The sequence below is a fragment of the Trachurus trachurus genome (assembly GCF_905171665.1).
Source record: "Trachurus trachurus genome assembly, chromosome: 19".
NCBI classification, from domain to species: domain Eukaryota; kingdom Metazoa; phylum Chordata; class Actinopteri; order Carangiformes; family Carangidae; genus Trachurus; species Trachurus trachurus.
This window is the reverse complement of record NC_139913.1, coordinates 917,909-944,810: the sequence shown is the minus strand read 5'-3', so window position 1 is coordinate 944,810 and position 26,902 is coordinate 917,909. Positions and strand designations below refer to the sequence as shown.

The 26,902-nt window shown below is 46.9% G+C and overlaps 1 protein-coding gene across 1 annotated transcript; it reads right to left on the bottom strand.

Moving 5' to 3' along the window:
• Positions 1-514: 514 nt before the first annotated feature.
• syde1 (synapse defective Rho GTPase homolog 1) lies at positions 515-22,480 on the bottom strand. Its single transcript, XM_083994444.1, has 14 exons — positions 22,257-22,480; positions 16,526-16,680; positions 14,484-14,979; positions 13,063-13,407; positions 12,740-12,935; positions 10,997-11,160; positions 8,612-8,698; positions 8,441-8,529; positions 5,754-5,891; positions 4,979-5,105; positions 3,857-4,023; positions 2,837-3,125; positions 1,964-2,280; positions 515-732 (listed from the first exon to the last, which is right to left on the bottom strand). Exons 1-14 carry the CDS (start codon positions 22,339-22,341, stop codon positions 520-522), a joined length of 2,868 nt encoding a protein of 955 aa, XP_083850570.1. The 5' UTR covers positions 22,342-22,480; the 3' UTR covers positions 515-519.
• Between the last annotated feature and the right edge of the window lie 4,422 nt (positions 22,481-26,902).

Genomic DNA, 26,902 nt, shown 5'->3' with positions numbered 1-26,902 from the left:
GTCTTTTTGAGGGAAATTTCAATTTTGGGTGAACTATCCCTTTAAAGGTGTGTGATGGAAACGCTATTGAACCGGCGTTATTCACATTAATACTTTGGATCGACATGTGGATGGAAACACGGTCAGTGACATCACGCCCTGCTGAACCAGCTCAGCCAATCAGCAGAGGCGGTGAGCTGGGCGGAGCAGCAGAGCAGCGACAGGTTATGGAAGTTATGGCTTCGACAGTGCAAACGGCGCCGAGCGAGCGAGCGACCGGACCGACCCTGATAAACCGCTGAGAGCTGCGTCAGAGCTTCATCTTTGGATCAGAAATAAATTAATGTGGTTTCTCCGTCCGGGACCTTCACTCCTCCCGACAGAGAGACCTTCACTGCTTCTCTAAATAAATCTGATGAAAATACGCAGTTTCACATTTTCATGAAGTTCAGATTTAAGCAAAGGCTTTATATTCCAAGAGAACCACTGCTCCTCCTGCTCCTTCTCCTCTCCTTCTCCTCCTCCTCCTCTCCTCCTCCTCTACAGACAGATGTTGATCTGCTTGGCCAGCTCTCGGTCCAGGTCGTGGATCAGAGTGTCAAAGTCCTTCAGGCTGAGACGACAGTTAAACGGAGCATCGAAGTCCATGAAGTCGTCCATGTAGAGACCTCCTTTAGCTCCTCCTGCTCCTCCCGCTCCTCCAGCTGCTGCCGGCCACGACGCCTTCTTCTCCTCCTCTTCCTCATCCTCCTCCTCCTCTTCATCTGAAACAACAACCACAGGGTTAAACTGACCCACTCACTTCTACTGTATTTAATTCAGCGGACCGGTCAGTTTACACCGTCGTACTTTCAGAGAGCTGTCAGTTAAAGAGCAACTAAACCCCTAAACCACTTTTTTCTGCTAAAAACAAATGTATTTGGGTGTGAAGTAGTGTTGTTGATTGATTCTGGTCCAACTTTTGACATTTTAGTCAAAATATTTCGTGGTCAATTTGGTGTATTTTGTAGTAAAAATGTAGAGTGACTGCCCTCTATGGGTTGAAACACGGCTATTACAATCACATTTTTCTATTGGCTGAGATGGAGGCAGATGACGTTTTGGAGGCAGCTTTCGTCACCGGCCACCAGCTCCCCGACCAATCAGCACCGGCTGCTGCCTGCCGCTAACGGTTGCTAGGCACTCTAGCTGCTCTGCTGCAGCTAACGGCTCTGCTGCGGCTAACGGCTGCTAGGCGCTCTAGCTGCTCTGCTGCTGCTAACGGTTGCTAGGCGCTCTAGCTGCTCTGCTGCGGCTAACGGCTGCTAGGCGCTCTAGCTGCTCTGCTGCAGCTAACGGCTCTGCTGCGGCTAACGGCTGCTAGGCGCTCTAGCTGCTCTGCTGCAGCTAACGGCTCTGCTGCGGCTAACGGCTGCTAGGCGCTCTAGCTGCTCTGCTGCAGCTAACGGCTCTGCTGCGGCTAACGGCTGCTAGGCACTCTAGCTGCTCTGCTGCGGCTAACGGCTGCTAGGCGCTCTAGCTGCTCTGCTGCAGCTAACGGCTCTGCTGCGGCTAACGGCTGCTAGGCACTCTAGCTGCTCTGCTGCGGCTAACGGCTGCTAGGCACTCTAGCTGCTCTGCTGCAGCTAACGGCTCTGCTGCGGCTAACGGCTGCTAGGCACTCTAGCTGCTCTGCTGCGGCTAACGGCTGCTAGGCACTCTAGCTGCTCTGCTGTGGCTAACGGTTGCTAGGCACTCTAGCTGCTCTGCTGCAGCTAACGGCTCTGCTGCGGCTAACGGCTGCTAGGTGCTCTAGCTGCTCTGCTGCGGCTAACGGCTGCTATTCATCAAACTCCACTCCATGTTTATGACAGCTGTTATGTCATGGTTATGACAGTTTTATGTCAATCTTATGAATACCTATTCAAGTAAAGTGTTACCTAAAGTGTAAAGTTTTTCTACAGAGTAAAACTGTTCCAGAGTCCCACCCGCCCAGTGAAGTGACCGACAGCCGTTTACCTGCGTCGCTGTCGCTTCCCGCCACCTCGTCGTAGTCGGCCTCGTGTCCCGACAGCAGCTCCCGCCCACAGACGCTCCAGTCGCCGGCGTAGCGGTTGATGGGCGGTGGACTCTCCAGCCGGGCCAGACCGCCGCGGCCCCGACGGGAAACCACCGCCTTCTCCTCAGAGCTGTGAGGCAGCGCTAGGTGGAGCGCAGGACGCCGCTGCTGCTGCTGCTGCTGCTGCTGCTGCAGGGGATTCTGGGTAAGCGTGTTGGAGGAAGGAGCGGCGGGGGCATCTGTTGGGATTCGATGTGTCGGAACTGAGGAAGAAGACACACAGGACATGATGATGACAAGTTTTAAAGGGGAAAGTTCAACATTTAGTCAGATCGGAAGTGCATTGGTCACAACAGCTAGCTTGAGTAGCTCCGAATTTGTCCCAACAAAATTGTAAACAGCTGGTATTTAGACAAATTAACAACACTGCTGATCTAAACGGCTACTTTCTCACCTAAACATGTTTGAAATGTTGATAAAGTGATATATTTACAGAGTTTAGAGCTAAAATGAAATCAGCTTCTGACTGCTGATTTCAGCTCAGGTAGGAGGCAGGCTAACACTACCCATACACTTCCAGTGTTTGAGCTAAGCTAATTTGCGACTTTAGGTGGAGGCAGGCTAACACTACCTATACACTTCCAGTGTTTGAGCTAAGCTAATTACGGCGATATGGCTCTATCTCCCTTGTTACTGCACGCACAGTGGAAAGGATGGTGTCTATCTGCTGGTCATGGACTCAGGAGTGAGGCAAGACACGAAAAAAAATCGTAAATGTTGGCGTATCCCTTTAACCCCCCCCCCCCCCCCGTTCCTCACCTGGCCACTGCTGCAGCAGGTAGTGCAAGGCCTCGATGTGTCGTTTAAAATCCACAGCACTCGCGATCTCCTCACTGTGACCGAGCCCCTTCCCTCCTCTTGCCCCCCTCCCTCCTCCTCCTCCTCCTCCTCCTCCTCCTCCTCCCCCCCCTCCCCCCCTCCACGCCTCATGGGTGGGGGTGAGCAGCACGGGGCCAAAGCAGACGGCGAGGTTCTGGTGGGTCATCCTGTTGCAGGGGCTGAAGGACGCCACCAGGCTGAGGTGGTCCAGCAGGAGGGACAGCGTGGCCTAGGGGGGTCAGAGGTCAAAGGTCAGAGAGGTCATGACATCATCAGACTGTAACATGGACAGCCCCCCCCCCCCCCACCACCCAGGTCTGAACTAGAGCACTGTAAAAGAGAGTAAGGACAGCATCGGTCCCATGGCAGCGCCTCCTGGTGGAGGAATAAAGAACTGACATCTCTGCATTGTTGGTGAATGAGCAGTGTGGTGTTTTCAATCATTTAAGGACATTTATAGATCACCCACGTTAATAGCATCATTAAGGACCCTTTACAGATAAACATTAACACATAGGCTAGTAAAAAAAACAGTTTGTTTCAATCTACATTTTGTAATAAACAAATTATAAGTATAATCTGATATGACCAAGACACCTAAAAACAAAAACACGGCCGTTTTCATCAATTTACCAGCAAGTGGGCAACACACATACATTGGAGTGAATGGGTTTTCTGGGCGCTTTTGCAATACCCATATCCTGCCACTAGGGGGCATGAGGCTTTAACCACGGGAGTCAATGGTGGTGTCCTTACTCTCTTTTACAGTGCTCTAGGTCATACGTCGCCACATGGAGAGAAGTGGGCGGGGCCGCAGTGGAAAAGGTACACTGCAAAAACTCAACACAGAAATGTTTATTAATGTGCATTGTCTCTGTACATTTAAACCAATAAACTAAACTAAACTAAACTAAACTAAACTAAACTCAACCAGCTGCTGGCTCGGCGCTGCAGCCTCACCTTCTCCGGCGGCGGCAGACAGGACAGCAGCTCCACGGTGCTCGGGGCCGGCTGGGGGTCAGAGGTCACGGCCGAGGGCCGGAGGGTCATGGCCTCCCTCACCACCTGGTACAGAGTCCTGGTGATGAGCGGAGACGGCAGCTCTCTCAGGTAGTCCTTCAGAATCCCTGAGCAAACACACACACACACACACACACACACACACACACACACACACACACACACACACACACACACACACACACACACACACGCACACACACACGCGCACACACGCGCACACACACACACACACACACACACACACACACACACACACACACACACACACACAGGTCATCAAGGAATCCAGGTTTGAAAACGTTCAGGTGAAGAATTCTGACTTAATTTGGATGTCTGAGTGCGACATGATGAGATATACTGTATATCCTAGCATGATGACACTGAGACAGAAAACACTGTATCCTACATAAGACCACTTACTATTATTGTTTTGTATATTTACACTGCAAAAATTCAAAATCTTACCAAGAATATTTGTCTTATTTCTAGTCAAAATGTCATTTCTAGTCAAATAAATAAATAAATAAATAAATCTCATTCTACTTAAAATAAGACTCATCACATTAAAAGCAGCTTGTTTTTAGACACTTTTTACTTTTTTCAAGCAGATTTTCACTTGAAATAAGTAGAAAAATCTGATAGTGGAGCAAGTTTTTCTTTCTTATTACAACCACAAAAAACTTGCTTTCACTGGCAGATTTTTCTACTTATTTCAATTGAAAATTAGTTTGAAACAAGTGAAAATGATCTAAAAACAAGTAGATTTTTAGGTGATGAGTCTTATTTTAAGTGGAAAGAGATTAGTTTTGACTAGAAATAACACATTTTGACAAGAAATAAGACAAATATTCTTGGAAAGATGTAGAGTTTTTGCAGCGTAAACAAAAACCTGCCTGTAAACTCATACATTTTCATCAAAAAGTTTGTTGCATGAGTGTATAAACCCATTCTCACCAGTAGACCTGTTAGCCATCCTTACATGTCTGGTTTCACAGTAATATACGTAAATGACACTCAAATAAACGACTCAGTGGATGAATAACCTAGACCTTGACGGACCTGTGATGACGTTGATGTCGGGGTAGAGCTCCTCGCTGAGACACACAGCTGAACTGTTCCTCTCAAACCCGTCTCTCAGCTCCTTCTTCACCGCAGCAGAACCACACAGCCGGTACAGACCCACAACCTGAGGAGGAGCAACACAACCGCTGCTCATCTGCTCATCTACAACCTCTCCATGTCCACTCATTCTTTTCTTTTTCTTTTTTTAGAAATTAATAACAATGGAAATAGAAACAGAGAGGGATAGAGAGCAGTGTGAACACCATCTAATATAGCAGGCTATAATAGTATATGCTATGTGACTAAGTTAGAGGACAAAGAAAGAAATAAAATAAATAAAATAAAATAAAATCATATATATAATATAAAATAATAATACTAATAATAAATAAATAGAAATGATAATAATAGTTTATCAGAAGAAAAGGAAGGAAGCAGAGAGAGGAAAAACAAGAAAGAAAATTATGTATACAGTATAAGGAAAAAAAGAAAAAAAAAGATTGCCATAATGATAATCATATTACCACAAAAGAAAAGTCGTGAATGGTATGTATGTGTTTGTGCGTGAGTGTGTTTGCATATGTGTAGGATGTTTGGATGATTGCTTAAATGAATGATTAGCTACTGTACATAAAAGAGTAAAGAGTTTCAGCTGAGGGGGGTTGGAAGTGGGGAAAATGTCCCTTCATTCTGGACCTGGGGTCAACAACCTGCTGGTTCTGGACTGTTATGATCCAGACTGGTCCAGATATACACATATCACAGGTCCTACCTTCAGTCCTCGTCGCTCGATCTCGGTCACAGACTTCTGGATGAGCAGCGGGACGGGAGCTGCAGAGCCTTCTTTCTCCACCAGGTGGTGCAGTTCCACCCCGAACACGTTGGCTGGAGCTGAGGTGTCGGTGTTGTGCTGAGGAGGACGGGGACAAGCTGCACGTCAAGTCAGGAGTTATTTTATTTAAAACGACAGCATCGACCAAAGTGCTGCAGATCGACGGGAATGAATGAGTTAAAATAACATCCAATAATAACACTGAATGAATGTGGAAACACGACAGTAGGAGAACAGAGCAATCAGACAAACAAACATTAAAGGGACAACAAGGAGTTTCTCCGTCGGCAGAATGAAAAATTCCGCGACAATAACAAAGTCTGATATTAATGTGGATGAATCTACGTTACCACTTGTTAATGGTCCATTTTAGATAAATCTATGGTTTTGTCTCTATGGTTATTTTGTTATTATTAGTGGTGGTGGAAATGCTGGGCGAGCCGACCAGCGTTTCTTTACTTTCGGTTTCGTGGCGAGTCATGAGAATAACGCCGCAGAATCTCCGTTTATGGTGGGAACTACGACGGTATGTGATCGTCTTCCAACCTCTGACTTTAATTCTTGATGAATGAAAACATGAGTCTGTCTTGCGCCGGTCAAAGAATTTCACGGTGCGGAGGCTCATAAATGTAGTGTGGAAACACTTCGCTTTAACAAAACTCCTCATTGTCCCTTTAAAATAACAACTTAAAGCTGTACAGAAATATGAATTTGATTCCACCCTGGGTCATAAAATTAGTGTAATCAGACGATGTAGCCCAAACTTTGTGCAAAATTCTATTTTTGAGTAAATCCGGGATGAAAGTGGGGTATTTTTTTTCACATTGGATAATGCAGGCGCACGGATTATCAATTAAACGTCTGAGACACACACACGGAGCTCGGTCTCGCCCCAAGCTTTGAATATCCCGCTCGCTCGATAACGACCAATCAAATTTGTTTTCCTTACTCGGGTAAACTCGTGCAGCAACTCGTGACAACTCGGCGCGACAAACAGGACAAACGGACATTTCTGTACACCTTTAAAAACTAGAGATCTTTATGCCTACGTAGTAAGTGAATGACTACATTATAAAAGTAACTAATAGGCTCTTTGCACATAGCGACTTGACGTCATATCCGGAATCCAGTAATACGGCTCTCACACAGTAAGTGATAATGAGTCTCAGTAAAGAGAGAGTCTTCTTCCAGAGACAAGAAAAACATTACAACGAACATTGTTGTGTTCCGCATGTACGGCCTCTGCTAAGTACAACGGCACGATAAGTTTTCATGGCTTCCTGAGCGACGTGGAGCTGCGAAAACGATGGCTAGTGCTAATTAGTCACACAAAGGTCTGCAGTCGTAACTTTACTGACGACCACCGTATCCCTCCTAAGACTTTAGGGGGAAGGAGACGACTACAGAAAGGAGCTGTGCCTGTTCTGTTTAACTGGAATGATTACTCCCTCCCCCCACGAAGATCAAGTGTATAGGATCGAGTAGATCGCCCTGTGCCGGCGGACAACACTAGGTGTGTTTCCATTACCCATTGAAATGCGCAAAACCTAAATATGGAAATTAAAAACTGGTAATGGAAACACCTACATTTCGAAAAAACTGTCAAATATCGCAACAAAGTTTTTACGCTCTCATGAGGTGGTTTTTGAGACGTATCGATGTATCGCAAAAGTGTAATGGAAACACTTTTTTCGCTTTTCTACACGTCACCGGCGTCACCGGAGTTGTGTGTGTCCCATAGACTGTAAAAAACTGTGTCCACGCTGTGTTGGTTTATGTAACTTGAGCGGACAAATGAACCACATGTTTATTGTCATGCATTGCTGACCTGGGCATTGTTTCTCATTAAATTAGAAAAACCTTTCCTATCCCCTTTTCCGTGCATGGTTGAAGGAGATTGGCTCGCAACCACACTCCCACTCCCTCCTGCGCGGAAATGTCACCTTTAGTCACATAAACCAGTAAGGGTGTGTGGACACAACTACCTATATTGTCAGCGCCTCATCGCCGCTGGTGTTAAAAGGCTCCGTTCTTTCTGCAGTCAGGTTAAAGCGCACATCCACCGTGTTGGTAAACAAATAATCCCTCTATATCAACGGAGGCAACCGTGCTTGAGCAGCTTGGGTTGGAGGGTTTCAGTAGGTCAAGCGCTGTTTTTGTCTTTGTTAAAAACAATAACAGCAACAGCAAGGTAGGCTTAAATTTATGTTTATCAGGTCTCAAGTCTCTGCAAACATGCTGAAATGTAATAAATAGGCTACGTAATAAATACGTTGTATGTGGTTGAACCGTCAGTGCCATGTGTCATCCTTTATTCTGCAAGTCTGAGCAATTATTACAACACAAATAATATTATTATGTAAACACTATTATTAATATTACTAATTATTATAATTTAGCAGATGATTTGGCTATACGATGTACATCATTTACAGTCAACTTCGGTAGCTCCGTCAGACACCGAGAGAAGAGCGCCATCACTAGAGTGGCGCCGGAAGTGGGGGAGCCGTATTACGTGAATGCGGAAGTAGATGTGCAAAGAGCCCATTACCAGGAAAAGTAACAACTACATTACTTTTTTATAAAATGCTCAAATGTTTTTGTTGTGTTGTGAGTGTTGACGGTACCTGCGTGTCCCACTTCTCCTGCAGCGACAGCTTGACGTAGAGAAGTCCTCGGGGCTCCAGCTTCACACACAGCTGCTGACTGCGACTCCCTGTCACCATGACAACATGTTACTGTAACAGCCAGCAGGGGGCGGAGCAACAACATCACCATGACAACAACACGGCCTATACCTTTAAACAGCGGGGGGATGGACACCCCGCCCAGACAGCACACCCTGTTCCTGGTGGGATTGGCCCCGCCCACCGGCTGCTGATTGGCTGCAGAGACGTAGACACACAGGAAGTCACACCGCAGTCGCAGTAGTGGTAGTAGTATTACAGTAATAGTATCAGTAGTATCAGTAGTATCAGTGGTAATAGTACCAGTAACCACAGTAGCAGTAGTAGTATTAATAGTAGGCCTATCAGTCGACTCTGAAACTCTTTCACATCAACGACCCAAAACTGACACAAATTACATTACATTTAAATTTCACAAACATACACAATAACTACACAAATATTTGTTCTGAGACTATCTGAGACTATGAATAAAGTTAATTTCTTGATCAATGTACCGGTATGTTCAAATTAGAGCCAACAGCGTGAATTTTTGGAAAAAAAATTCCAGAAACGTTTTTTTTTTTATAGATAGATAGACGGACGGACGGACGGATGATGGATAGATAGATAGACAGATCTATCTATCTATCTATCTATCTATCTATCTATCTATCTATCTATCTATCTATCTATCTATCTATCTATCTATCTATCTATCTATCTATCTATCTATCTATCTATCTATCTATCTATGTTCTTTATTCTTTTCTTGTTTCCTGTCATTTTTATTCCGAGTGTTAGTGTGTTTATCTCTCCGTTTTACTTTTATGCCTTTTTCTGTTTGAACTCTTTTATCCCACCTTTTCTTATCTTCTCCTATCTCATCTTTTTACCATGTATTCCCTCTCCTTTATTTATCTATTAATATTTTACTAATCTAATTACCAGCGTCCTGCATTTGTAATCTAAGTGCTGGTCTCAGTGAGTTGTTGGTTCTCTTGGTGCGTGTGTTGCTGTGCTGCTTCGGCGGTCACTTGTCTGTGACTTGTCTCTTTTTCTGTTGTTTTGACAAACACTTTGTAAACTTATGTTTTTAAAGGTGCAATATAAATGAAGTACCGTAAAACTTCAAATAATGGCCGAGTCCCAATTAACCGCCGGGTGTAGCAAAATATTTTTTATATTAAACGCCCATCCGAAATAAACCCCGGGCAAACATTGTTTTTCTGGTTGCCAAAAAATATTCTATGCAAATATAGCGGGTGTCTCTAGACATTACAGTCGGCCGAGGACCGACGAGACGTCAGCTGGTTGCTCCTGCCCGGTCTGTCCACTCCTCTCAGCCGCACTTCAGCACCTGTCCTGGGCGGCACCGTGTCAGCTCGGCTCGGCTCGGCTCGCTCCTCGTTAAATGACTTTACTCCTTTTAAAAGTAGCGTAAACAGCCTACTGTTCTCTGATTACTCATATACCTATTAGGTAGGCTATAGGCTACGTTGCATCATCTACTTCATTCCCTCAAAAACAAAAAAAAAGGACGGTGGTGCGAACCAACACAGGTGCTGAAGTGTGGGAGAGGAGCGGGGCTCTTGCAACTTGCGGCGGATCAGAGAGGCGGAGGACCGACATGACGGGGTCTCGGTCTCCTGGAGACCGAGAACGAATGTTTAATGTCTCGAGACACGCGTATCGTTTCACCGCCGCCTGCGGCCACGGAGTGAAGCCTCTTTCCCCAGAAAGAGATCCAGTTGTTCTATCTGGTGAGGTCCAGGTTGAACACTATTAATAAACGCAGGTCCCAAATAAACGCCTGTTGATTTGAGCGATTTAAGCAAATAAACGCCCGGGCCTTTATTTGGTGTTTTACGGTAGTTCTAGTTCCATGTGCAGCAGTATTGTGTAGTGTTGTGTAGCGGTCAGAGCAGCAGTGTTGTGTAGTGTTGTGTAGCGGAGCAGCACCTGGAGTGAGCACCACCATGCGGAGCAGCAGTGTAGTGTAGTGTAGTGTAGTGTAGTGTAGCAGCACCTGGGGTGAGCACCACCACACGCAGCTGCCTGGCCCTCTCCAGCTCCAGGTGGAAGGTGTGGTGTAGTGTAGTGTAGTGTAGTGTTGTGTAGTGTTGTGTAGTGTAGTGTAGTGTAGTGTAGTGTTGTGTAGCAGAGCAGCAGTGTTGTGTAGTGTTGTGTAGCAGCACCTGGGGTGAGCACCACCACACGCAGCTGCCTGGCTCTCTCCAGCTCCAGGTGGAAGGTGTAGTGTAGTGTAGTGTAGTGTTGTGTTGTGTAGTGTTGTGTAGTGTTGTGTAGCAGCCCCTGGAGTGAGCACCACCATGCGGAGCTGTAGTGTTGTGTAGTGTAGTGTAGTGTTGTGTAGCAGCACCTGGAGTGAGCACCACCACGCGGAGCTGTAGTGTTGTGTAGTGTAGTGTAGTGTTGTGTAGCAGCACCTGGAGTGAGCACCACCATGCGGAGCTGTAGTGTTGTGTAGTGTAGTGTAGTGTTGTGTAGCAGCACCTGGAGTGAGCACCACCACGCGGAGCTGCCTCGCCCTCTCCAGCTCCAGGTGGAAGGTGTGGTTGAGAGAGAGGGCGGAGCCTCGCAGGTGGAGCAGCGCCGTCCTCGCTCGGGTCACACCGTCGATCTGGATGGCCAGGAAGACGTCCTTACTGCCCTCACACCTGAGACACCACACACACACACACACAGACACACACACAACATGTTGTCAAAACATGTTATCAGTCCAAGGATGTTTAGAAAGGAACAAGCTACACATTATTATTAGAGAGTGTCTGACTGTTAGGACCTTTAAAGTAACATTGCGGAGTTTTTCGGCCTTAAAATAATGTTTCCAGACACATTGCAATGGTAGAAAAATGGTTAATAGGATGAATGGTGCTGCCGCTGCAGCCTGAGCCGGGTCGCGTCGGCTGAAACTGCACTATGTAACTTCCCTGCACAGGTACGAAACACTGCCCCCCCTCCTCCCCCCTCCCCTCTGCGTCGAGGGAGAGACGTGGTGGGTAAAGCGAAACTAGGTTCTCCTCCGGTCATCGTCGCCGTTGTCGCCGCCCCCCCACCCTGGACCACCCACCACACAGTCTCCTTGCAAACATGTGGGAAATACTGTCGTTTATTAATGGGAATAAACGCTGGATGCGCTCGCTGTTAAGTTTCGTTTTTCCCCCCCAAAGAGAACATGTTGAGCTGCAGTTCCTCCGGTGGCCACCAGGGGCTGCTGACTTCCTGCTAGCCGTGTGGCTACTGCAGTTCCTCCGGTGGCCACCAGAGGCTGCTGACTTCCTGCTAGCCGTGTGGCTACTACAGTTCCTCCGGTGGCCACCAGGGGCTGCTGACTTCCTGCTAGCCGTGTGGCTACTGCAGTTCCTCCGGTGGCCACCAGAGGCTGCTGACTTCCTGCTAGCCGTGTGGCTACTGCAGTTCCTCCGGTGGCCACCAGAGGCTGCTGACTTCCTGCTAGCCGTGTGGCTACTGCAGTTCCTCCGGTGGCCACCAGAGGCTGCTGACTTCCTGCTAGCCGTGTGGCTACTGCAGTTCCTCTGTTGGCCACCAGAGGCTGCTGACTTCCTGCTAGCCGTGTGGCTACTGCAGTTCCTCTGGCGGCCACCAGAGGCCGCTGACTTCCTGCTAGCCGTGTGGCTACTGCAGTTCCTCTAGTGGCCACCAGAGGCTGCTGTGCTTCCTGCTAGCCGTGTGGCTACTGCAGTTCCTCCGGTGGCCACCAGAGGCTGCTGACTTCCTGCTAGCCGTGTGGCTACTGCAGTTCCTCTGGTGGCCACCAGAGGCTGCTGACTTCCTGCTAGCCGTGTGGCTACTGCAGTTCCTCTAGTGGCCACCAGAGGCTGCTGACTTCCTGCTAGCCGTGTGGCTACTGCAGTTCCTCCGGTGGCCACTAGAGGCTGCTGACTTCCTGCTAGCCGTGTGGCTACTGCAGTTCCTCTAGTGGCCACCAGAGGCTGCTGACTTCCTGCTAGCCGTGTGGCTACTGCAGTTCCTCTAGTGGCCACCAGAGGCTGCTGACTTGCTGCTAGCCGTGTGGCTACTGCAGTTCCTCTAGTGGCCACCAGAGGCTGCTGACTTGCTGCTAGCCGTGTGGCTACTGCAGTTCCTCTAGTGGCCACCAGAGGCTGCTGACTTCCTGCTAGCCGTGTGGCTACTGCAGTTCCTCTGGTGGCCACTAGAGGCTGCTGACTTCCTGCTAGCCGTGTGGCTACTTCCTGCTAGCCGTGTGGCTACCTGCTGCTCTTCATCTCCTCCAGCCCCAGCAGGTGGATGGTCAGTAATCCCGTCACGCGCTGGCTGCACCGCGGGGGGTCTGAGCCCACGTACAGCTGGAACGAACTCATGTCGCACGCCGTCTCCTGAGACCCAGTTGGCTGAGGGCCTTGTTGCCGCGGCAGCAGCTCAGGGGAGTCGCCATCACTAAGGTAACCTGACAAGAAAACAGACTTGATTTACAGATTTTTACGCTTGTCGACACTTTAAACACTTTTTAAAAACTCTTAATGCACATCACACCTAAAACACACAACTCCCTACACAGTGGACAGATGTTTCACCTCCTTTGCTCCCGGAGCGTCCTCTAGACGATCTGCGTAGCGGCCGGGCTGGAGGGGCGGAGCTGTCCAGGTGATACCTGCTGATCACGTTCTGGTTGGACGCTGCCACGTTGGACGCCGCGCTCTTATTGGTCGCCTCGTCGCCGGCCCTGCTGCTGTCGTTGCCCTGGCGATGGAGGCGGGAGGACGAGCGCAGGCTGAGTTTGCGTCGCAGCTCTGGAAGTTTCTTCATCTTCATTGAAAGTTTCCTCACGGTCCCCGGCGACCGCAGCTTGTCCATCACGCTGCCGGAGGACACGCCCCCTTTCTTCTGGGAGGCGGGGCTTGAGTCTGAGGGGGGCGGCTCTGGGGGGGAGGGGGGGGGGAGGTTAGAGCTGCACGATTCTGGAAAAACTTAGATCTTTTTGCTTAGAATTGAGATTTGTTCGTTTGTTATGTGAATGCAGCCGGACCTCAATTGTGGATATATTATATTAATTTTATCAGCTCCAACTGCCTGGTCTTTCACTCTTTCGCAACCTTTGACAAGTTTTCTCGTCATTGCATGCCCAAACGTTGCCGACCTTTGACCTTTGAGAAAACTCGCCAAAATCGTTATTTTTTACAGATTTGATATTGATACAGATACAGCCTATATGTAGAATAGAGAAGCCCACAATATCAGATCTCAGATCAGAGATGAGATTGAGACACAACAAGCATGCAACCGGTGGGCAACGAAACAGCGAAGACGCGCGCAGTTTTTTCGAACCGTTAAAGCAGAAGTAAGGTGAATATTTGTGTTAATATAAGTCTTAAATAGTTGTATCTTCCGACAGCAATCACTTCTATAGAGTGTTTGGTCTGAAACACGGGTCTGTCAGTCACTCTGCTCTGCTCTGAGCCCAGGAGAAAACTTTCCTTGTATCCTACAACCTTTATCCAATGAGGAGAGAGAACGGCATAAAGTGCAGAGAAATCAGCAGTTTGTTGTAAACCTATTGTAAAATAAAATTCCGAAGAGTCCGTAACCATAGAGACTCCAGGTGGCGTAGTGACGTCACCATGGCGACCAAATGCCGCCCTTTCCCGTGACGTATTTTTAGTGGGACACAGATCTGTAGTCCGCAGAGCGTCGTCACACAAAATACATTCTTCTGTTGCCGTTTTACGATAAACTGCTGATTTCTCTTCATGAAACGTGATGTTTTAAACAGGTAGAGGACAGAGTTTTTTCTCATGACACAATTCAAACGGATCACGAAATAAATCTTGGACTGCTGTTCATTTGTATGGAGACTTTTTTTTCGAATTGAGGACCCATGGGGCTGCTTCCGCTTCGGCTCTCTATTGGGACACCCCTGCCCCTACACGTGAACGTGTAAAACGGAGGGGTAGGGGTAAGTGGTGGGGCCAAGGGGGGAAATGGGATTGGGCCTTACCCGTGAGCTCTGTTGTGATGTCATCATGGCGGTGGCTGACGCTGACGCTGGGGGCGGCGCCCTCTGCTGGACAATCGCTGCTACGACCCTCCGGCTCCTCCCCCCTCCTCGTTCCTCCTCCTCCTCCTCCTCCTCCTCCTCCTCCTCCTCCCTCCTCCCCGTCGTCCCTCCTCCTCCAGATCTCCTCCTCCTCCTGGCGGCGAGGCGTAGCGTCCTCCTCCTCGGGGATGGGGTTGTACCAGATGTTGTTGCTGCCGCCTCCACCGGCCTCCCGGGGGCCACCGGCCTCCTCCGCAGCCTGGGACTTTCCTGAGGACAGAAGCCAGGCTCGGCTGCTGCGCTCCAGGCTCTGCAGGTAGGAGCGCTGGCCGCCCGACAGGGAGGCGCCGGGGAGGAGCTCGCTGCCGCCCGCGCCTCCTGCTGGAGAGGAGGAGGAGGAGGAGGCGTCCTGCTGCACCGACGGAACAACGACTGGAACAACAACGCTCTGGTCCACCTGCACACAGAAGAGGAGGAGGAGGAGTTAGAGGAGGAGGAGGAGGAGTTAGAGGAGGAGGAGGCAGCAAGTGAGGCCACGCCCCCATTCCGGTGAAAACAAATTGCTGGTTTTGACCGGCGGTAAATACAAATCCTGCTGTAGTCCGTCTTGATTTGGCCTATGTAATGTTAACCGGCCTGGAAACCTCCTGCAATAGACCGAATCGCCTTGTTGTTTACATTCTACTTCCGGGTAGAAAACCAGCACATAATTTGAATGAGATCAATAGTAACAAACGAGAGTTTAGCTATATACTATACTATATCGTATTTTTCACGCCCTATCACCGTTTAGACAAATTTAAAATGATTGAAGAAACATTACTATTTCTGTGTGTGTGTTTTGTGTTGCTATGTGTTGTATTTATTCAGTTTGGGGGAATCACAGTGTCTAGAAAGCATCAGTGGCTCAGCTGACAGGGACAGCTAACGGTAGCTAAGCTAACGGTAGCTAAGCTAACAGCAGGACGTCAGCTGTTAAAACCCTCCCGTTGTGGGACACGACATGAAACTACTCCAGTTAGCTCAGTCATGTTGGAACTCAGATATCCGCTGGAGAAAATATTTTTTCATGGAGCGTTTATTGAGTCACTGAGTTATTAAAGTTAAACAGGTAGCTAACCGTTAGCCCGGCTAATCTATGATAACCATGACTAATTACAAAAATGTGCACACGTAAATAGTAATGTTTGTCCAATCATTGGTTTTATAAACTTTACAAACATCAGATTAGTCTAAACGGTGAAATAGTGACATGAAAAAGTAGATATATAGGGAAACTCTCGTCCGTCACTATTGTTCGAATGCTGGTTTTCTACCAGGAAGTAGTTGTAAACAACAAGGAGATTCGTCCTATAGCTAACGTTTGTCAGCCAGACAGCTATATCACCTCGTTTTACTGAAAAAAATAAAGATTTAGGGAATGTATGTCCATAAACCCTACCGGAGAATGAGCCCACTCAGCGGCGAGAGGTGCAGTATATAATGCTGAGTGAAACATCATCAACTGCCACCGTAGTGCAGCGGTTAGAGCAGTTACCTCTAGTGCGGGCGGCCAGTGATCGAAACTTGTAACATAACGGGCCTCGGAAAATTTCGGAATAACGTTAGCGGACCTTCGGAATAGCAGTCGCCCCCCCTGAAATGGTTTACCACACAAGCACATGTGGACTAGCCATGCTAGCCATGCTGCTTGCCATTTTTGTCCATTCTTCATAAGGCCTGAAGCCATAAATCTCTTCTTTTCCTGTCCCACTCTCTAAGGGGAGGAGGGAAAATCTGATGTTAGGTTTTTTAAAGTTGTTAAACGAACAATATACCACACAACAACTCTTTGGCATTGTGGTTTTTTGTATTAGCGCCTATGGAACTTCAACTTTGTTTTCACTGGCAAGGGGGCGTGGCCTTTTACGTGACGTAGGGTTACTGTCTTCTATTAGAGGAGGAGGAGGAGGAGGAGGAGCAGGAGTTAAAGGAGGAGGAGCAAAGCCGCAGCTGCCCTGTACCTTGTCCTGAGGCCTCGGCCCCGGTGCATCCTGGGATATCGGGGACGTGGGCGGAGCTACAGAGCCCTGTTTCGCCCACTGCTGTTTCTTAGCAACAGTGATGTGGTTCCGGGGCGGCGAGGGGGGGTCGGGGTCTGAGGACGTCTGGACAACATCTGCAGAGACACACACACACACACACACAGAGAGACTTTAAAGGGACACATCAACATTTTTTTTTCGTGTCTTGCCTCACTCCCGAGTCCATGACCAGCAGATAGACACCATCCTTTCAACTGTGCGTGCAGTAACCATGGAGATAGAGCCGTATCGCCCGTAATTAGCTTAGCTCAAACACTGGAAGTGTATGGGTAGTGTTAGCCTGCCTCCACCTAAAGTCGCTAATTAGCTTAGCTCAAACACTGGAAGTGTATGGGTAGTGTTAGCCTGCCTCCACCTAAAGTCGCTAATTAGCTTAGCTCAAACGCTGGAAGTGTATAGGTGGTGTTAGCCTGCCTCCACCTAAAGTCGCTAATTAGCTTAGCTCAAACGCTGGAAGTGTATAGGTAGTGTTAGCCTGCCTCCACCTAAAGTCGCTAATTAGCTTAGCTCAAACGCTGGAAGTGTATTGAGAGTGAGGAGTTGTCGTCACAGCTCAGAGCCCTAATACATCCATGTCAGAGCCCCGCCCCCCTTCTCCGCCATGATGGAAGGATTCCGGTGGCAAAAGCCTTACTAGTCTATGGGCAAAACAAAATCGTCTACTCCGTAATTTACTGTTTTACAATACCGGAAATCACTGCTGTGTTAAAAACTGCTCCAGTGATTTACTTTCTCCTTATTCTTTCTAGTAATTTGTTGATCTGTTGGCGCAAAAAAGAGCTAGAATTTAGTCCGTCTCTGTGCTGTTCTGATGACGTTGCCCCTGGCAACCGATAGCGTCTCCTTCCATCATGGCCTACCATAGGCACGTGACTCCTCACTCTCAATAGGTAGTGTTAGCCTGCCTCCGCCTAAAGTCGCTAATTAGCTTAGCTCAAACGCTGGAAGTGTATAGGTAGTGTTAGCCTGCCTCCACCTAAAGTCGCTAATTAGCTTAGCTCAAACGCTGGAAGTGTATAGGTAGTGTTAGCCTGCGTCCGCCTAAAGTCGCTAATTAGCTTAGCTCAAACGCTGGAAGTGTATGGGTAGTGTTAGCCTGCCTCCTACCTAAAGTCGCTAATTAGCTTAGCTCAAACGCTGGAAGTGTATGGGTAGTGTTAGCCTGCCTCCTACCTAAAGTCGCTAATTAGCTTAGCTCAAACGCTGGAAGTGTATGGGTAGTGTTAGCCTGCCTCCTACCTAAAGTCGCTAATTAGCTTAGCTCAAACGCTGGAAGTGTATGGGTAGTGTTAGCCTGCCTCCGCCTAAAGTCGCTAATTAGCTTAGCTCAAACGCTGGAAGTGTATAGGTAGTGTTAGCCTGCGTCCGCCTAAAGTCGCTAATTAGCTTAGCTCAAACGCTGGAAGTGTATGGGTAGTGTTAGCCTGCCTCCTACCTAAAGTCGCTAATTAGCTTAGCTCAAACGCTGGAAGTGTATGGGTAGTGTTAGCCTGCCTCCTACCTAAAGTCGCTAATTAGCTTAGCTCAAACGCTGGAAGTGTATGGGTAGTGTTAGCCTCCCTCCACCTAAAGTCTGCCTGATTGGCCGGCCCTGGCGTTCCTGTCATGGTTTTAAACATTGTTGTTCAACACACACCCATCTAGAATATGTCGACCTCTAATTTATTTGTTATTACATTTTTTGTTGACTGATTTACAGTCAAGTTGGTATTGGGGCAGGATTTTCATTTTTCATTTTCTCTTTGTATTACCCGTCATGTTGCCCAAGAGCCGAGGACACTGACAGAGATGTAGAGAGACCTGCATGTTCAAAACAATGAGTAATGCACTGCAGCTCATGGCCTCTGCTCTCCATGCCAGTCTGTTGATTGATCCGCTGTGTTTAGCTTCATATCCACATGTTGAGTTATTTAAAGTTGAGTTGAAGGGACATTGTGTAGGAATTCCTCCATCTAGCGTTGTGGTTGTATATCACAAGCAACTCAATCGTATTTTTCATGCTGCATTCAGGTGAAATTGGGCAGACGGACGACAGCCGCTGCACGTAACGGCATAAACAAGCCTCTACTGTAATAGAAGTAGTTGATTAAGCTGCTTTTTTAGCTGTGGTTTTACTAACTACATTTCTCCAATAGTAGAAGTGTAGTTAGTTCAGACTCAGGATCAACTAGCCCACATGGAGGTTCACAGAGGAGCTTCATCAACTCTGATGTTATTGATCCTCTCTAATCGATCAGCTGTAAACGCTCCACTGAGACGAGGAGGAACATTTAACAGCTGCACGGAGACACGTCACATGACCAACATCTGGATTCCTGCTACGGCTCTGTGTGTGTGTGTGTGTGTGTGTGTGTGTGTGTGTGTGTGTGTGTGTGTGTGTGTGTGTGTGTGTGTGTGTGAGATCCTCGTGACAACCAGTTCACAGAGAATCTGTCAGAGCTGCATGAATAAGTCCTGTGTGTGTGTGTGTGTGTGTGTGTGTGTGTGTGTGTGTGTGTGTGTGTGTGTGTGTGTGTGTGTGTGTGTGTGTGTGTGTGTGTGTGTGTGTGTGTGTGTGTGTGTGTGTCTCTGTGTGTATGTGTGTGAGACAGGGGGAGAGAATCCTGCTCTCTGATTGGCCGTTGAAGTCGATCAAACTGTCAATCAGCTGTTTACTTGAACCTGTCGATCATCATCTCACTGTGACACAACCTGACAGGAAGTGACGCGTTCCAGAGGTCGGCCTCCACTTCCTGTCATCTGAGTGTGTGTGTGTGTGTGTGTGTGTGTGTGTGTCTGTGTGTGTGTGTGCTAATAATAGTCCATCTGTTTTTAATTTGAAGCCTGAGAAACGCTGATCAGTGAGAAAACAGGAGGGTAGCATGGTGGCGGTGTGTGTGCGTTTGTGTGTGACTGTGTGTGTTCGGGGTGTGTGTGTGTTTGGGGTGTGTGTGTGTCTGTGTGTGTGTGTGTGTGTGAGGGGGGGCTGGGGGTGGTAATGGGGTGAATAAACAGCTGTGTGCAGATGTCAATGACGGCTCTGTGTGTGTGAGACTAAACACACTGCTGTCTATTCACTATTCATTAGAGTCTTAAAAATACACAGACACACAAAGACTGCAGTCACACACACACACACACACACACACACACACACACACACACACACACACACACACACACACACACACACACACACACACACACAGACACACACATAGACAAGGCTCTATGTGTGTGTGTGTGTGTGTGTGTGTTGAACTGTGGACTCACTGAGGATCTGATGTCTGAATAATGTTGGTGTGTGTCTGAGAAAACAACATCTACACAGTCAGAGACAATAACACAACAACAACACACGTCCCCCTGTTACTGTAACTAGTTCCAGTTACAGTAAAGTTTTACGTCCAAAATCTAAAATCTGACTGAAGCATCACAGCAGAGATAAACAGGAAGTCACACACACACACACACACACACACACACACACACACACACACACACACACACACACACACACACACACACACACACACACACACACACACACACACACACACACACACACACACACACACACACAGTCTAATGACAGGAAGTGGTCGGCTGACCCAGTTTGTCTGCAGGAAGTTCAACATTAACGTGTGTAGATGAGCTGATTCAGTTCTAGTCCAGAACCAGATTCACAAAACCTTCTTAAGAGAAAAAATCTTCTAAAGTGTCATTTCATTTTTTTCTTAAAGCAGAAGTAAGGTGAATGTTTGTGTTAATCTAAGTCTTAAATAGTTGTATCTTCCGACAGCAATCACTTCTATAGAGTGTTTGGTCTGAAACACGGGTCTGTCAGTCTCTCTGCTCTGCTCTGAGCCCAGGAGAAAACTTTCCTTGTATCCTACAACCTTTATCCAATGAGGAGAGAGAACGGCATAAAGGGGCAGTCCTCTCTGTGTGTGCAGCCAAGGGATGCGCCTGAATGTGGTGACGTAGGGACGAGGACCAATAGATCCATGACGAGGGCGGGGGCTGCTAACCGGATCGCTGACTTCTGCTTTAATGCTTTGAGTACATAAGTGCAGTTTCAGATAGGACCACATGTGAACCGCTCTGCCTGGTCGCAGTGCGCAGCTGCAGCGCTTCAGATCGGTTCAGTTCTATTTCTCACGCGAGCGCCGAGAGCACCGAGCGCACCGAGAGCACCGAGAGCACCGAGAGCACCGAGAGCTCCGAGAGCACCGAGAGCACCGTCTGTCAAGCTGGATAGACCAGATCGTACCAGACAGGAAGTCGGGCACAGAAAAGGTCAGATCCCAGACCAGCTCCACAGACCGTGAGTGGTTATAACAACGTGATGAAACATGGCGCTGCATGGCGACTGGCCACGCCCCCTTTTCATCTCCTCCTCCGTTCTGAACAGACCTGAGGAGTCCACTACTCACTGGACCGGGTCCGTGACATCACAGTGACATCACAGTGACATCACAGTGACATCACAGTGACATCACGCCTCATGCCTCATGTGCTCTTCACTTCTCCTTCTTCTTCCTTTTTCCCTGTTTCTCCAACAACACTTCAGCCTCACGGAGTCCTGAGTCCTGATCCACAACGGCCCGGCTCTAAAAATAACCACACCAATGTGCACATACACACACACACACACACACACACACACACACACACACACACACACACACACACACACACACACACACACCTCCAGTCTGGGTCCAGATGTAACGTGGTTCAGTTAGTCAGTATCACCAAACAGTGGACAGAGGAAAACTCTCTGAGAGTCCAAGTCTGAGTCTAAGGTTCTAGTCCTAGTCCAGGTCTAGTCCTGGTCTAGTCCTGTTCTAGTCCTGGTCTAGTCCTGGTCTAGTCCTGTTCTAGTCCTGGTCCAGGTCTAGTCCTGTTCTAGTCCTGTTCTAGTCCTGGTCTAGTCCTGTTCTGGTCCAGGTCTAGTCCTGGTCCAGGTCTAGTCCTGTTCTAGTCCTGTTCTAGTCCAGGTCTAGTCCAGGTCTAGTCCTGGTCCAGGTCTAGTCCTAGTCCAGGTCTAGTAGACGATACAGAGTCCCTCGCTGTAAACTCAACCGTTTTAAGAATTATTTTATCCCAACTTCTATCAAATTTCTTAACGAGTCTGCAATAATTCTCATAGTGCTGTTACCATGGTGAGTTTATGAGGTGTATGTATGTGCTATGTTGTGGGATGTGTGCAATATGTGTTATGTTATGGGATGTGTGCAATGCTGTTGGATTAATATGGATGAGGTGTATTGTTCTTTCTGTGTTTTGTTTCTGTCATTGTGGTCATTAAGGCATTTATGGCGCAGCTACAGTGTCCAAGACAAATTTCCCTGAACGGGACAATAAAGTTTATCGTATCGTATCGTAGTCCAGGTCTAGTCCTAGTCCTGGTCCTGGTCTAGTCCTAGTCCAGGTCTAGTCCAGGTCTAGTCCTAGTCCAGGTCTAGTCCTAGTCCTAGTCCTGGTCTAGTCCAGGTCTAGTCCTAGTCCTGGTCTAGTCCAGGTCTAGTCCTAGTCCAGGTCTAGTCCTAGTCCTGGTCCTGGTCTAGTCCAGGTCTAGTCCAGGTCCAGGTCTAGTCCAGGTCTAGTCCTAGTCCAGGTCTAGTGGGTCTGAGCAGCAGCAGCAGACTGAACAAAGCTTCCTCACCGCTCAGTTTGGGGTCGGTCTTCCTGCGGGATCTGTCTTTGCCTCTGAGTCTGGAGAAAGTTCTCTTCAGCAGCGGCTCGGCCATGCTGCTGCTCCTCCTGCTCCTCCTCCTGCTCCTCCTGCTCCTCCTCCTGCTCCTCCTGCTCCTCCTGGAGAGGAGAACCACAGTGACCCAGCAGCAGGAGAAGAGGAGTCTGTCAGCGCTGCGTCTCGGCCATGACTCGTCTCCGTCGCTCCGACTCTGACTCTGAGCGGCTCAACAGGAAATGAATTCCTCACATTCTTTCCCAAACTCCCCCCTCTCCTCCTCCTCCTCCTCCTCCTCCTCCTCCTCCAAACCTCCTCCTCCCCTTCCCTCCTCCCACTCTCCTCCTCCTCCACGGGACAGGGACAGACTGGCTCATGGGAAATGTAGTTCCTTCTACAGGTTTCACTGCAAAAACTCAAAATCTTTCCAAGAATATTTGTCTTATTTCTAGTCAAAACTAATCTCATTCTCCCTAAAATAAGACTCATCACATTAAAAAGCAGCTTGTTTTTAGACACTTTTTACTTCTTTCAAGCAGATTTTCACTTGAAATAAGTAGAAAAATCTGATAGTGGAGCAAGTTTTTCTTTCTTATTACAAGCACAAAAAACTTGCTTTCACTGGCAGATTTTTCTACTTATTTGAAGTGAAAATTAGTTTGAAACAAATGAAAATTATCTGAAAACAAGCAAATTTTTAGGTGATGAGTCTTATAGAGTTTAGTTTTGACTAGAAATTAGACATTTTTACAAGAAATAAGACAAATATTCTTGGAAAGATTTGGAGTTTTTGCAGTGTTCAGACCAGGATCAGGATCAGGATGTTCCTGTTGTTTCCTGTCTCCATGTGACTGTGACCTGTGTTTACTGGACTGTTCTGGTACTAGAACCAGAGCCAGAACCAGAACCAGAAACAAAAGGTTCATTCAAAGGTCCCATATTATGAAAAACACATTTTTTCTGGTCTCTCTATATATAAACTGGTCCTCCCTGAGCCTACCAACTCCTAGAATGAGGAAAGCAGACAATTCCTGCATCCACTCTGCAGCCCAGCAACTGGTAAAACTGTTCCTAGTACGGCTGCAGTGCACAGCAGGAAACTCCTGAGCTAAGTTGATGAAATACCGACCAATTTTAAGTCATAAAGTGGTAATGCTTTTTGCCGTGTACAGTAAACCATGTTACTTAACAAAATAAAATTTATTGTAGACTGATCGGTTCATTGTAAAACATTTATTTATTTACGTAAATGTGGTGATTTCAGTCCGTAGCCCAGAGGCAGCCCTGCTCACTTTTCATTCAAACAAACTAATGCCACTGCCACAGTTGTTAAATTTCAACAATGAGACCAACATTAAAGGACAATTCCAGGCGAATTCAACTCTGGGGTGTATTTACCTATCATTTTAGGTCTAAAAGAATGAATCTGAAGATTTTCAGTTTAATTGCTCCTGTTTAGCGGTAGTTGCATCTGTCCCCGCATCCCCACGGCAGCAATGAATGGGAGTGGATGTAAGTTCCGCTGTTTAGGCTGTTTCCAGCCCTCAAAGCCGCAATTTTTTTCCACAGACAGCGTCAGATGGCGACTCAAACATGCACCGAGAAGTTTATTTACTTCAAGCAAGCCGACATGTTTGTAAAACTAGATCTAATTCAAAGTCTCCCGGAGTCTCGCGCGAGACCCAGTTGCAGTGCTGGTGTATTCAGGCGCAGTTGGAGCTCCCGCTTGTATCATAAACACAGGAATATCAACTCTTTACTTGCTTGAAGTGTACATTTTTTTCCACAGACAGCGTCAGATGGCTACTTAAACATGCGCCGAGAAGTTTTTTTTACTTGAAGCAAGTCAAGAGTTGATATTCCTGTGTTTATGACACAAACGGTAGCTTTTCCCACTGTGCCCGAATGCACCGCGCACTGCAACTGGGTCTCGCGCGAGACTCCGGGAGACTTTGAATTAGATCTAGTTTTACAAACATACTGGCTTGCTTGAAGTAAATAAACTTCTCGGTGCATGTTTGAGTAGCCATCTGACGCTGTCTGTGGAAAAAATTGCGGCTTTGAGGGCTGGAAACGGCCTAAACAGCGGAACTTACATCCACTCCCATTCATTGCTGCCGTGGGGATGCGGGGACAGATGCAACTACCGCTAAACAGGAGCAATTAAACTGAAAATCTTCAGATTCATTCTTTTAGACCTAAAATGATAGGTAAATACACCCCAGAGTTGAATTCGCCTGGAATTGTCCTTTAATCTCCTAAAAACAGTTTAACCAGCCAGCGGTTCTGAGGAGGACTGAGGAGGAGTAAAGAGTCCGGTCCTGTCCTCCCTGCTCCTGGTTTCCTGTGCTGTGATCCAGGATGAGGTTCAGCTGCAGTTTGTCCACCAGGTGGAGCCAGAGTCCAGGAGATAGTCTGATCCGGTCCAGACTGGAACCTCCTGCTGCATCGGTCGGGGTTTGAAGAGCAGACGGAGAACTGGAGGTTCACGTTTCTGCATCCACTCATCCATTCATTCATTCATGTGTTTTCTGTTGATAAAAACATTGAGCAGCTCTTAGTTCTCTCTCTCTGCTTCCTTCATTAAGTCCATGATAAAACTCCATCACATCCAGGCTTCAGGAGCTCTGCAAACGTTTTATTTGGGTGCAAATGTTTTGACTAATCTTGTGAATTATTTTAACTAATCTTGAAAATTCAGTTGTTAATTGGATTTTTTTTTTTTTAGGGCTGGTGACAGTATTTTCTCATTTACAGAGTGATAAAAAGAGATATCCAAAATCCTCCTCTGTAAAAACCTCTGACTGTAATATGTCAACAAAATAAAACTATTTACACAATGTAGGTAGGCTATTTTGTGTTTAGTTTTTTTTGTTTTTCCTTTTTTACTCTTATTCTGTCTTTCTTTTATTACTTTATTGTGCTTTTATGGCGATATGGATCCCCTTGGGTCTGAAATAAAGAAATTAATGAATGAATGAATTTGAAAAGTGGCTTTATCCATTTTTCAGATTTCGGTTCTGGAAATACTAGTATGCAAATTAGCGCATACTTCATCAGATATTGCCTCATTTACATACTTCAACATAAAATTTGACAAAACTTGTAATACAAAAAATATTTGTCTTAATGTGAGTGATAAACTTGGGGAAGTTTCATAGTGAAATCTGTTATTTAAATGTTTTTTACCCTATTCACCTGTAGTGTCTCCCCTTAAACAAACAGACAAACTAACATAATAACTTGGTGTGTGCTTGTTGGGAGTGTTTTGTTTTTATTTTTTCCCTCATTTATCACTTTTTTGTGTGTTTTTTTTGCTTTTCTGACACCTAAAGGGCAGAATGGACCTCTCACTTTCTTTGTGCTTGTTGCAAAGACAATAAAGACATTCAGTCTATTCTGTTCTATTCTAATAACAGTCGTCGTGCGTTGACATGGTGTCATCGTGGTGCTGCAGCTGTTTCCACGCTCTGTGGCGTCCTGACGGAGACCGAGACGACTGGAGGACGAGTCAGCAGATTAAAAACCAGAGGACGCGCCGGGTTTGGACATCTGGAGCCGCCAGTCAAACCTGAATTCATTAACCTCCTCTGTTAATTAATTAAAGACACGTCGGGTTCAATTAACAGCAATTAAAGGGCCGGAATCACTTTAATCGACCCTGATCAGCCGCTCTGCTGGTGGTCCTGCTGTCTGCCGCCTGTCAGACCAGACTGAGGGCAGAACCGCCTGTCAGACCAGACTGAGGGTGAAGTGCCACATGGACAAAGTACAAGTTAAACAACACATCCAAACAATCAGACATTTCAAATTGCAAAACACAAATGAGACGAACATGAAATAAAAGATGAAAAAGAATAGTAACTAACAAAACGAAATTAAAATAAAGGTAATGAAATATATAAATAGAATTAAATAAGTAAATAGGAATAAGAGAAGTTATATAAAGAGGCAGACAAACTAGAATTCATGGGCTGATAAACATTTCTTATTATTATCATCGATATATTTCAGAGACTGAAAATAAAGTTTCAGTTTAGTTAAAACAACATAAATAATGTGGTTGTTGGACGTCTTATCGTTGTGGATGTGAGATTTTCCTGCTTGTATTAAAGCAGAAGTAAGTGATATATTTGTGTTAATATAAGTCTTAAATAGTTATATCTTCCGACAGCAATCACTTACATAGAGTGTTTGGTCTGAAACACGGGTCTGTCAGTCACTCTGCTCTGCTCTGAGCCGAAGAGAAAACATTTATCGTATCCTACAGTTTTTATCCAATGAGGAGAGAGAACGGCATGCAGGGCTGTGTGTGCAGCCAAGGGATGCGCCTGAATGTGGTGACGTAGGGACGAGGACTGTTATGGTGCGTTCAAGGAAACTCGTTTTTTTCCGACCTGTGAAGTCGTACCAGTTCGATCTGTACAAAAAGACGTACTGGTACGAGTTCACCGGTCAGAAGTTACGAGTGGCCGTTATAGTGACTTTCACCGGTAAAACAGGTCGGAAAAACACGAGTGGGTTGCCTGGAACGCTACAAAGTCGTAAGTTGTGACTTGAAGCTGTAATTTACGATTTCAAAAGCCTGCCTGGAACGCAGCATTAGCGAAAACGACCGG

Excerpts from the sequence above, each read along its gene's own strand:
- syde1 (XM_083994444.1), bottom strand. The coding sequence starts at position 22,341 with ATGGCCGAGCCGCTGCTGAAGAGAACTTTCTCCAGACTCAGAGGCAAA. Across the intron at positions 11,161-12,739 it reads GAGGAGATGAAGAGCAGCAG|GTGTGAGGGCAGTAAGGACG; the intron begins GTAGCCACACGG and ends GTGGTGTCTCAG. Across the intron at positions 2,281-2,836 it reads CCTGCTGCAGCAGTGGCCAG|TTCCGACACATCGAATCCCA; the intron begins GTGAGGAACGGG and ends CTTCTTCCTCAG.